Source organism: Psammomys obesus, unplaced genomic scaffold (assembly GCF_907164565.1).
Source record: "Psammomys obesus unplaced genomic scaffold, mPsaObe1.curated_primary_1811, whole genome shotgun sequence".
Classification (NCBI taxonomy): Eukaryota; Metazoa; Chordata; class Mammalia; order Rodentia; family Muridae; genus Psammomys; species Psammomys obesus.
This window is the reverse complement of record NW_026589732.1, coordinates 11,179,473-11,192,245: the sequence shown is the minus strand read 5'-3', so window position 1 is coordinate 11,192,245 and position 12,773 is coordinate 11,179,473. Positions and strand designations below refer to the sequence as shown.

Genomic DNA, 12,773 nt, shown 5'->3' with positions numbered 1-12,773 from the left:
ATGGTGGAGTTGGAGCAGGAGCAGGAGCAGCCACTTCAGTTTTTCACAACCTTTCTTCACACTACTTACTTAAAGCCGGTGTAGAAGGAGCAGTCTTTGCATTTAAAAAGCTTCTTCCCACCATGCTTGTCCCGGTAATGGCGCCTGATGCTCTGGATGTAGCCAGAGGAGAATTCACAGAATTCGCAGTGAAGAACAGCTTCGGCCTTCTGTTCAGTGCCAGCGGCAGTCCCGGAAGCAGGCACAGGGCTAACTCGGCTGTTGTTTCTTGCCAGGGCAGCCGACTGGTAGTGATTCAGCTGCTGCTGAACATCGGGGGGCTCCGAGTAAGAGGAGTCTGTGGAGAGACAGGGACAGTGACCTGGACCAGAGGACACAGAAGGGGTGTTTGCCTGGGAGCCCTTCACCTCAGGGTCTCCTCTGCTACTTCTATTAAGACATAATCAGCAAAACAGAACAAGAAGAGCCTACAGGGGCTGGGGGGATGCAATACAGGATTAGTTCCATCCCAGCACCTGCGCGTGGCAAAGCAGGCCTGAAATCTTAGCACTGGGCAATTGAGGTAGGAGGGTACCTAAAGCTACTGTCCAGCTAGACTAGCCAAACCCCATCTCAAAAATCAAGGCAGGCAGCAACCAAGGAAGACAAGAGATGCCGACCACCATCCTACATGTGCACAGCTCTCACACCGTAAAACTATCACCCGTATCAAGTTCACCAACTCACCCCTCATATGTCTAGGGTTGGCTGTTGGGTGGTGGGCAGACTTAAGACTTTAAGGTAATCGTGGCACCTGCTCTGCACAGAATCCCCCTCCCCAGGGACTGCTACCTTCCAGCTGAAGGTTTGTCTCTTCTGGCCAGCGTCACCTGGTCAATTCTAAGCAGCTTTTAAGGAGGAATTACTTTCCTCATCTTCATTACACTGTTCAGCCCAGAGATGAGGAGCATGCGCACAGTGAAGAGACATACTTTTTAGAATTGAGGGCTTGGGGTATTTAAAATAAAAATCTGAGGTTAAAAATTTCAAAGTGAAGGAAGAAAGTAAACTGATGTTTTCAGGAAGCTGGCGTCTGACGGTAGGCTACCACAGAACACCCAACCCCATAGGTGGGATAAAGGAACCAGCACCGTGCATACTGACACCTAGATAGGAAGAGACTAGATGATGCAACAGTCTCCCTTTGCAGCCCAGAATTCTTCACACCAGCCACATTATTTTAGAAAGGAAAATCAGACTTTAACATGAGTGCTCAGGCACATGGTACTCCCACAAATACAAAAATGTTTTATGCCTTTAGAGTCAAGAGATTTAAATTTTAAAATATAAAAATCCGATAGTGTTCTCCTGGAAGAGCCGTTTAAAGCTTAGCATTAAGATGGAGATTTATTCACAAATCCCATTAAAATGAAATTCCAAACAAGTTTCTCTGGAAGATATTTTTAAGTTTGCAGTTCTGAGGGGAAATGATGGAAATGGACAGCAGGAAACATAACCCCAGGAGCTTTAATGGCAAGTCCTGGTGAAATGGGATCTGGGGTGGGGTGGGGCAGAGGAGGGGAAGCACCTTTTCCTAGCATGCTCCTTGAGATTTGGTGGTCTGAATTCAGCAGCACTGTCCCATGTAACCTGCAGCCGCCTGTGAAGGCTAGGAGGAAGCCTGTGAGAATGACCCTGAAAAATTTCAGGGTCATTCTCCTTAAGATGAAAACACAGAGCTCTCTCTTTTTCTCCATAAGCAAGGAGGGTACAGACATTGTATAACCCTTTTCGTTAACTGACAGGCACTTCATTTTCCAAAGCATGGTTCCCCTAGGCAGGGCACGGGCTAATCTTGTAAAGCTAATACTTGATAAGCCAAGATCAACCATCATCCCATTGGCCTCTTGGCAAGGAAAAGGCGTACAGGCAGCTGCAAGGTGCAAGCCACCCTGACTGCAAAGTGTCTCACTCCCCGAGACCATCCTTACCACCAGGATACCAAGATGTCTTTAGCTCCTTGTTGCCTTGTCTGTCCCCCAATACGTATTCCTCAAGATAGAGAGAAACCCTTCCGTAAACAAACCTGCCAGGCACAAAACTAAAACAAAAAGAAAAGCGGAGCAATCTATACAAGCCTCCAGGGGCTTCCTCACCAAGTGTGCAAGAGACAAGGGAAGAAAAGAAAGACACGCCTGTGCATTGTCTCTCCACTCCTTTACTCCTCTACCTTCTGCTGAGGACCACACCCAGAAACTCGACAATTCGATTGTCAAAGTCTCATTCTTTCCTTCACAAGCCGTTAAGCTCCAAGGCCCAGTTACACCTCACACAGTGAAGCAAGCACTCCAACTCTCCTTTGAACTGAGTTCCAGTGTGGGCTGAGCACAACGAGAGCCAGTGTATCCAGAACTGCTGTCTTCTTTTATTTGTTTGTTTGTTGTTGTTTTCTGAGACAGGGTTTTTCTGTAGCCTTGGCTGACCTGGACTCCCCTTGTAAACCAGGCTGGCCTTGAACTCACAGAGATCTGCCTACTCTGCCTCCCAGCTGCCTCTGCCTCCTGAGTGCTAGGATTAAAGGCAGGGGTCACCATGCCCAACTATTCCTGTCCTTGATAGAGATGGCCCTCTTCTGCACTCAGCTCAGTTGCACAGCTTTTCTGAAAGCAACAGGATAAAGCCAAGTCTTGCTGAAGGATATCTGTCTTCCCAACCTCTAATCCACCAAGAGAACAAAACAGATGCCCTAAGGAAAGGTCTATTTCTTACTGAGTGGTTCATAGCTTGCTCAAGAAGCTGCACACATCCAGGGAGACTCACAGGTTAGTATTCATGGGGAACACAGCTCAGACACTGGGTACCTGACAGCTTAAATCCCTTCCCAGCAAAGCTATAAGGCAATAAAATGGCTCTGAGACGGGTATTAAGCCAGACTAACACCTTTCGTCAACTGCCACTCATCCAACCAGACTTACATACATGCTTAGGCAGTCCTCTGTAGAAGGGAGTCTTCTTTTGTTGAACACAATTTGTTGTTGGGTTTCTAGACTCTATTGCACATTATCCCATCCATCATAAAAACACAAAACAGAAGCAGCAAACAAAAAAATCCAACCCCGATTCTAACATATAAACTTATATGTTATATGAAAATCAAAGGGAAAATGCAAGGAATCTCAGCAGAACACTTCAAGAAACTAGACTCCCATGATGCAAAAGAAACAGCTGCCACTACCCATGCTCTCAATACCTTTTCTCCCCTCCTGGTTAAAACTAGGTCAAGCAAACTCACACACACATACACACAAAAGCAAATCCCAGCAGCTATGGCCCATCTGTAACAGTTCCAAGGGAGGCATCCCACTCTGTGGGACCTTTCAGAGCTTGGCTTTCTCCCAGGTGCCAGCACCCAGCCCCACGTTTGTAAACAACGTAGCGCTCTGATTTCTGTTCTCTAATACTCAACTGATGACTCCACTGGTCTTCTAAAGCTTAGTTTCCTAAGCAATAGAAGAGTCCAGTTTGCTCATGAACTGCAGCCCTGAGAATTGCAGTGACTGGCAGACCTCTATGAGTTCAAGGCTAGCCTGGTCTACATAGTGAGTAGACTAAGTAGTGTCTTAAAACAATAATGAGATGCAGGATACAGTGTTTTCACAACACTCTAAAAGTGCTCCTGCTGAGAGGGGGCTGGTATGGCACATATGCAAATGGAGGCTAGCACTGGGAAGGTGAAGCTCCAACAGATGGAGATTTCAGTGCAGGAAAAGATTGAACTCTACAGTTCCTTTCCAGCCCTTCCTGGTTTACTGAGTTCTTTAGAAGACTACTTGGAGATTGCTCGCTAATTCTAGATTCCCTGGAATACTAGCTAAAGCCAAGTGTCAATCTTCTGGCTTTTCACTTTTCTTAAAGCTCCAAACATTAACCATTGCAGAAATAAGCACAGGAAATTTGACTTCACGAGGCAAAGGCAGAAAGGTAAACTTCGCAAGGACAATGTACCTGGAAGAAGGAGCCTTTTGATGGGTCCACAGTGCTGAGCACACATTTGTTAGCACTGTCTTGGGGCCAGGCTATGTGGCTGGCTCTGGGGACTCAAGGCCAATGAAGTGAAATAGGCTGTCTTCCAGCAGCTCACATCTGTTAGGGGAGGAGCCTGTAGTGGACTGGTAGGGAAACACAGAACCGCTTCATATCTCCAGAACTCATTGCACTGACTAAAGTAATAAAAAGAGGCAAAGAGAACAAATGGACAGTTCCAGATAGCATCTCTGCTGGGAGACTGGGGAAGAGGAAGAATCAGTAGGGCGAGGAGGGCTTAGCCCTCCTGCTGCTATGAGTGGTACAGAACAGTGCCAGTGGAGGTCAGGTCGCAATTTTCTGCAACTCCACAAAGAAGCTGTGAGAGACAGACTTGAGTAGCCAGCAGCCACATTCAGTGAGCTGGGTTTTTATACAGAGTTGGAAGACAGGCTTGATGGTTAGTGGGAACTAAATACTGGGAAAAACAAAGACAAAAGAATTTCAGGTAAGCCCATTTCTGAGGTGGACAGAAAGCAAAGGATTATTCATTAGCAAATATTTAGTGAGCATCCGAGTAAACAGGAGACCTGTTCCGGGACTGTAAGACTTGATCCCTGTCTTCAAGTAGCTCATTGTCTCAGAAAGACATATAAGTGATTGATTTTGAAACAATGCAAACAACCGGACATTTTACAGAGACAACTGAAATAAGGGAGAGAGGAGGAGGGACAATCAGCATCACTTAGTGACTGATTTTAAGAGTGAGGGAGATGGAGCGGGGCTGTCAAGAGAATCCCAAGTATCCATTAATAAATATGCCTGGTATTAATTACTGTGCTAATTAATGAGATCAAGATAAGACCTGCAGATGCTACGTGTTTCACGCATTCCAGATCTAGTTTACATTATGCATTTGGAGATAAGTAAAGAGAACTTTAAACAACTACATTCTTATTTTTTAATTAAATTTTTATTTTTTATATTAATTACAGCTTATTCACTTTGTATCCCCGCTGTAGCCCCTTCCCTCAAACAACTACATTCTTACAATGAAAAAAAAAAAAAAAAGAGGTGATGGGTTTGAGAGAAAGCTTAGTGGTAAAGAACATAGATTGCTACAGCAGAGTACCCACATCTGGTGGCTCACAAATTCCTGAGCCTCTAGCTCCAGAAAATCTGACACTTTTCTGGCCTCCTTAGGTACCTGCACTCAATTGCACATAACCACATATACAGAGAGAGAGAGAGAGAGAGAGAGAGAGAGAGAGAGAGAGAGAGGGAGGGAGGGAGAAAGAGAGAGAGGGATTAGAAATAAAAACAATGGGCTGGAGAGATGGCTCAGCAGTCAAGAGCCCTTGCTATTCTTGCAGAGAATCCGGGTGCGCTTCCCAGAACCAACACTGGTTAGCTCACATCCTCCTATAACTCAAGCTCCAGGGATCTGCTTCCCTCTTCTAACCTCTGTGGACACTGAGTCACATACAGACACTCACAAATAAAATTAAATATTAAAAACATGGATTCTGTAATGAAGATGAGAACAAGGTGAGTGGATCCACACAGAAAAGCACAAGCAGCAGAAAGAAGGTGGTATGTAAGTTGTGAAAACAAAACTTTAAAACCTCAAAGTCCAACAATAGTATAAGAACTTCCAAACAGCCAAACATGCTGAGGTACCCTTGTAATCCCATCATTACAAGGAGGCAGAAGCCTGAAGATCACTACAAGTCTATGACCAACCTTTTCTACATGCTGAGTTCCAGGCCAGCCCAGATCACATCACAGGGCCTCATTCCAAAACACTGAAAAGGTTTACTAATAATACATGGACTATAATTTTCTGTTGAGAAGCACATGATTCATCAGCTAAAGGTTGGTTAATTTAAACATAAGTATAGATATCCAAAAGGGGGTGAGGGATACAAGGGTAAAATTGAGCTAAGCAAGAGCTGGTTTCACTACTTCTACCCCAGAAATGATGGGATTTGGGAAAGGCTCACTAACCATGGGAGGAGAGCAGCTAAAGACACACTGCGGTTGACAACAGGGTGCTTCTGGCACACACGGTATACAGTATCTATGATGCAACCATTTTCAACGTTGACAAAAGACAAAAGCAGCCTAAGTATTTACGTGTATGTCAACAATTTTCTAAGAATCTGGAGTGAACAGAGAACTCTGTTGCCCTGGAAAACACAATGCCCCTTTGGGATGATGACACCAGACCTTCATGTGTAGCTGGGGAAAGGATTCTAGGGATGCCTCAAAACCACTCAATATGCTAGAAACCAGCGATCTCAAATTATTCTTCTTGCATTTTGAATGTTAGTGGCTGGCTCTTGCCTTCATTCACATTAGTGGTGTAACCATGTGCTAGACAAAAATCTCATGACCCACCATCATCACTGCTCTTCCTCTCCATCCCATATGCCTTCACACCCATTGATCTCTTGGGTCTTCATGGTCCACAGATACTACCTGCTCTTACTTCCTTCAAGATCTAGTCTGAGCAGCATGTAACTACTTGATGATTGTGGTGCAAGGACCTATCTCGTGTGCTCAAAGTTATTCAGTCTGGTCCAACTCCTGGCTCCAGCCTCACTTCCAGCTGTTTTCTGGTTCTCTGAACATGTCACATGTCATTAATGCTGGTCTTTGGTCAGGCCAGTTACTTGCTGTTCTTCTGCAATTCCCACCCAGCCTTACAAACTATATTGAAGTCACTTCCTTTGTGAAAACTTTTTCTCCAGTCCAAATGAATTTTTGGTTTAACTCTACACTCTGTCAACACATACATATCTACAATTCTGTCCACATGTTACAGTAAGCTCTCTTAAGCAGCAGCACACTGGGCCAGGCCAAGGGTACAGACCGAAAAAAATCTGCTACCACAACACATTATGCAGGCCTTTTCTGAACTGAGGTGTCCTCCTCTCAGATAACCCAAGCATGTGTCAAGTTGACATAAAAACTGGGCAGCAGTCACACAAAACACAAAGGCTTAGAGAGCTACTGCACAACAACATGTAATAGAGTTAATATGATGCTTAATATTTAACATTACGTAAAAGGGAATAAGTTTTGTGTCATGTTGTTTTGTTCTGTTTTTAAGATAGGATTTCTCTGTGTAGCCTCTACTGTCCTGGAACTGACTCTGTAGATCAGGATAGCCTTGAACTCACAGAGAAATAAATGCCTGCCTCCACCTCCCAAGTGCTGGGATTGAAGGAGTGTGGCATTACTGCCCAGCTCTGTTGTTTCTATAATAATGTTTCAGTGTATTTGGACAAGATCATCTGTTGGGTCTACATAATTATGGTATTTAAGAAAATATTTGCTGGGCTGATTTTGTGAACAACTGTGGCTATTAAGAAACATAGGTTTTGGCCTCTTTGCCAAAAATCAGGTGCCTATAAGTGTGTGGTTTATTTCTGGGTCTTCTATTTGATTCCATTGATCCACCATTCTGTTTCTATGCAAGTACCATACAGTTTTTATTACTGTTGCTCAATAGTACAGCTTGAGAACAGGGATGGAGATACCTCCAGAAGATCTTTTATTGTAGAAGATTGTTTTAGCAATTCTAGGTTTCTTGTTATTCCATAGGAAGTTGAGAATTTTTCTTTCCAGGTCTGTAAAGAATTGTGCTGGCAACTTGGTGGGAATTGCATTGAATCTGTAGATTGCTTTTGGTAAGATGGCCATTTTCAAAATCTGTACACCTAAGGAAGCTAATCAAGAAAGAGGACCCTGGATAAAATGTTCAATCTTCATTCAAAAAGCAAACAGGATGGATATCAGAAGAGGGAGAAAGCAGGGAACAGGACAGGAGCCTATCACAGAGGGCCTCTGAAAGACTCTAACCAGCAGGGTATCAAAGCAGATTCTGAGACTCAAAGCCAAACTTTGGGCAGAGTGCAGGGAATCTTATGAAAGAAGGGGGAGATAGAAAGACCTAGAGCTCCACAAGGAGAGCAACAAAACCAAAAAATCTGGGCACGGGGGTCTTTTGTGAGACACTCCAAATAAGGACCATGCATGGAGATAACCTAGAACCCCTGCACAGGTATAGCCCATGGCAGCTCAGTGTCCAAGAGGGTACCCTAGTAATAGGAACAGGATTGTCTCTGACATGAACTCATGGGCTGGCTCTTTGTTCACCTCCATCTGAGGGGGGAGCAGCCTTACTAGGCCACAGAGGAAGACAATGAATTCAGTCCTAATGAGACCTGATAGACTAGGGTCAGTGAAAGGGGAGGAGGACCAACCCTATCATTGGAGTGGGGAAGGAGCATAGGAGAAGAAGAGGGAGGTAGGGTGGGACTGGGAGAGGAGAGGGGAGGGGGCTACAGCTGGGATGCAAAGTGAATAAACTGTAATTAATAAAAATAAAATAAAAATTGAAAAAAAAAATAGGTATTTTTTATATTAATTTACAGTGTGATCTATGCCACAGCTGAAAGGTTTCTTGAGAAGATGTTTGCTAGACTGAATTTATGAAGAAAAATAATATCTATAAGTGTGTGTGTGTATATATGTGTCTGTATATACATGTGTGTATACATATATGTGTATATATATATATATATATATATATATACACACACACACACACACACACACACACACACACACATAAACACGTTACATAGTGTGATGGTTTGAATAGGAATGGCCTCCATAGGCTCATCTTAGAATGCTTGACCATTAAGAAGTGGTACTACTTGACAGGGATTAGGAGGTATGGCCTAATTAGAGGAAGTGTGTCATGGGGTGGGCTTTCAGGTTTCAACTGCTCAAGCCAGGCCCAGTGTCTCTCTCTTTCCTGCTGCTCATGAATCTGCATACAGAATACTCAGGTGCCTCTGCTGCACCGTGCCTGTCTGTGCTATCACGCTTTCTTCTACACTGTTATCAGGGTGTCTTCTACATGCTCAGGGTGTCTCTTCCCAGCAACAGAACACTGCCTAGGATGCTGAGTGTCAGCTTAGAGCTGTCAAGAGGATTCATGCACTTCAATAAATCTAATTATTTAAGAAGATTTCTTGAGCTCTTTCTAAGCTCCTTTGTATCTCAATTCTTCTCTCTTTCTCAAGATATTTGTTGTGTGTGCAAGAAAACTAGAATGCAAAATTACAATAAAAAGCACAGGTGGTCAGAATAACTTTCCAGTTACTTCCATGGACCATTGCAAAAAAAAAAAAAAAAAAGTGTAAGAAATGAGGTTTTCAAACATATGCCATCTCAATTTTGGATAGTGTCTGTGGGAGAGCATAAATATCTAGCGATGGTTACAGTATTTTATTTCCTCCTGTTGATTATGTCTTGAGAATCTCCAGGCCAAAAACTCCGGCACCTCGTTGTCTTCTATCATCAGTGGAGTTCTGGCCTGGGCGCATAAGATTATGATACAATGGCCAGAGGAACAATGGATGCTGGGTGACTATATATAGGAATTTCTAGGCTTGGTTGTCATGGAAACAAATGGAAAAACAAACACCTAATACTGAAAATAAGTCTGAGGCCAGACTTTACGGAAACAGACTCTGAAAACTTCCTGTCATTCTGATGACTAAAAACAAAACCTTGAAATATGATCAGGGAGTAGATGAGTGGGAAATTACTAACAATATAAAATACCCTGGTCTTCAAAACTAAAGAAGCCGCCAAAACATGGTCATTTTCTCTTTTTGAGATGTATTTACCATAACAGTTTTGCTTTTTGAAAGGGTTTCTCAGAGACCTAGCTCTGTGTGAGGTCCAGCCTGTCTCACTTTCAGTATGTGGGGAAATCTAGGCCAGCCTGAGATAAGTAAAGAAGACTCCTTACTTTCCCTTTCACTTGATCAACCCAATGGCACCAGCAATCAAATCACCAAGTCATTGAGGTCACATAAACCTTGAGTGATTCCTTTTTCTCTTTCTAAGTCTGCATATAAGCGAGCCGTTTGGAAGGTTCTGTGTGTTCCACTCATGAGCCCACTGTCCCTGCTCCTGTTAACGCTCTCAAGCGTGCTCACTTCAAGCACTCCTAACAGACCCAGCCCCCATTGCCCTCGTAGTCCTTTCTATTATAAGACACAGTGTGATCATAACATCCACCCCTTAGGAGGAAACTTCCTCACCCCAGATCCACAGGGTTCCCATACTGTGTTTAACACCAACCACAGCGCTTCTTAGGAGTTTCAGCCTGAAATACTCAGTCAAACGGAACTCAATTCAGATTTGCTGTCACTAGGGACATTCTTCTGGATACACACTTACTACATTCCCCTCTGGGTCTCTTCTACTAGTACTCACGATGCCATATGGACATTGACATATTTAGCCCAGCATACTTTCAAAGTACGCTCAGCACCCAGGCCTCACTCTAGCTGCAGCTTCCATTTTCTAAGTTGACCTTCCTTGGCCCTTTACCCAGGGCTTCTCCTAGAACAAGAGTCTAATAAACCTGCCGTAAACACCCAGAGTTCAGACTGAAAACATGGCTCTGCAAAACTGAGATTTTAAAGCAAAATCCAATTGGCCCAAATGCCGTTCTCGTTTTGGATGTCAGTTTAATAGAGCCTCCCCACTGAAACACTGACCTACTTTCACTGAAATGAGCTTAGATCTTAATTACAAGGACAATGGTTTCTAGACACTGGCACTTGAATGGAAAGGAATTCAGAAGCCACAGCCATTCTAAGAAGTCAAAGGCACTCATTTTTGGCTATACCTCGCAATCAGCTGTGAGACACCACTGTGAAATAGAGTGTTGGAACATCTGGAAGCCACTTGAGATGATGCCATGTGCAGCATTCTCGTCTTCTCTTTATGCAGCCATTGGCAGCCACAGATGTTTGCAAGATGCTCAGCTGTAGACAAGTCACACCCATGGAACATACCACAACTTTAAGACAGTCTACCCCGAGATCCATGCAAAAGGGCACTTTGCAGCCCATAACAAAGTATCCCTGGGTTACCTTCAGGCATTTTCCTCTGCATAACATTTTCTACCATCACAAATGTGCTTTCACTCTAGATAGTATACAGGCTGTTCATCTTATGTGAGGGCTGATGGCAGCTCAGAAAAGCTGTGGTGGCTTCATGTTAGGCAGACAGCCAATGGAGAAACAGCCACCTAACCTGGGGCTCCAAGTGTGGCCCAGTTTTAAAGAAGTGTCTTTTTCTTTCCCCTGCCACAGTAATTAAGATACATTCCTCACCAGATGCTATTCATAACTCAAAACTATTCTTTACAATCTTCCTTGAAACAGGCTAAGAATTTTCAGGGAAGGAAATGAATGCAAGGGGCCGTTTCCTAAGTAGTTTTTTTTTTTTTTTCTCTTTCTCTTTTTAAGGAAACTCTGGGTGGCATCTGCCACTGTTAATTGAGCGGTTCTTTCAATACCAAATGCGTAATTCACCTGTGACTCTTTTGAATTGTGTGATGAGGAAGTAATGCTTCCTGCTGTTGGTTTAGATCCTATAGATGTCTTTACCACACTGAACTATCTGACAGAAAGCACGGAGCACAAAGGCTTCTTTCTAGAAATGGCTTGGCCGCCTCCACAGCATGCTCCGGAGCAACCTCAGAAGGTATTTAGAGCTCACAGGCCATGGGTGAAACCATGGTGCTCCCTTAAGACCTGTCTTGAGGGGAGATGCCCACTGAGTGAAAACATAATGCTGCCTCAAGACCTGCCTTGAAGGGAGATGCCCACTGACTTCAAGGAGCTGGTCACAGTGTGTGTAAGGCTGGCTACAAGCCAAGCCCTGTGAGCCAGACAGGAAACCATTGTGGAGATCGCTTAAAAGATTCATCAGGAAGAAAGCACATCTGGTCTAAGCACATATATTTAGATACACGTAGTGCTCTAAGGGATGGTATGAAAATCAGGTGAGAAGGGCTATGTCTGATCGAGAACAGGAATGAGCAGCCACACTTCAAAGCACAAAGCTATTCCAAAACTGTCCCCAAGCTGGATCTGAGCCAACAAATCCAGTGGGTTTCTTCCCCCTTTATTCCTTTATTTCCAGTTATTCTCACAAAGTGGAAGAAAATCCTCGCTTTGGGTTAAGCTGTATTTTTAATCACCACTAAAGCAGTAGGTTCTTCCCCCAGGAGAGTTCCACCACCCACTTCAAACTCACCCAGAGGAGCACTGCTCAGTAAGCTGCCTACGGGTGTGTAATGTAAGCCTCCCTGAACCTGGAGGGCTCAGACAGTGAGACAGAGATTCACCTAGTACTGGCTCTGTCTGGTATGTCTGATAGTCTCCTGCTTATCTCCACTATGTCCTTATAGAACTGTTGCTTTCCTTTTTAGAGATGATAAAGCTGAGGGGAGAATAACAATTACACAATCTTCCCTCCTTAGAGTGTGCTTCTAAGTCTCTTGTAGCCCCGGGGAAACTCTCAACCAAGCAGATTTCTTGGTTTCCCATTTGTCCATGGGAGATGATAGAGGCCAACCTGATGTGACAACAGTGTGTGAAGGTTGGTGGCTGTTACATAGGGAATGCCTCCAAGACTCTTCAGTTCCACATCAGTTGAAGCCCACAGCATACAAACTTTGCACTGAAAATGAGTAGTCCAGCAAAGCTGGGCTTGGTGGCAGTCCCAGCACTCAGAAGGCAGAGGTAGGCAGATCTTTGTGAGTTGGAGGCCAGCCTGCTCTACGAGTTCCAGGATAGCCAAGACTGTTAAACAGAGAAACCCCGTCTAGAAGAAACACACACACACACACACACACACACACACACACACACACACACACACACACA

The 12,773-nt window shown here is 44.1% G+C and overlaps 1 protein-coding gene across 2 annotated transcripts in view; it reads right to left on the bottom strand.

Moving 5' to 3' along the window:
- Nucleotides 1-12,773, bottom strand: part of Znf462 (zinc finger protein 462) — a 141,093-nt gene that overhangs the window by 37,023 nt on the left and 91,297 nt on the right. For both annotated transcript variants that reach the window (XM_055605319.1, XM_055605320.1), the window contains exon 8: nucleotides 70-337. In XM_055605319.1, the coding sequence (XP_055461294.1) occupies nucleotides 70-337 (268 nt within the window). The remainder of the gene's footprint in view (nucleotides 1-69; nucleotides 338-12,773) is intronic.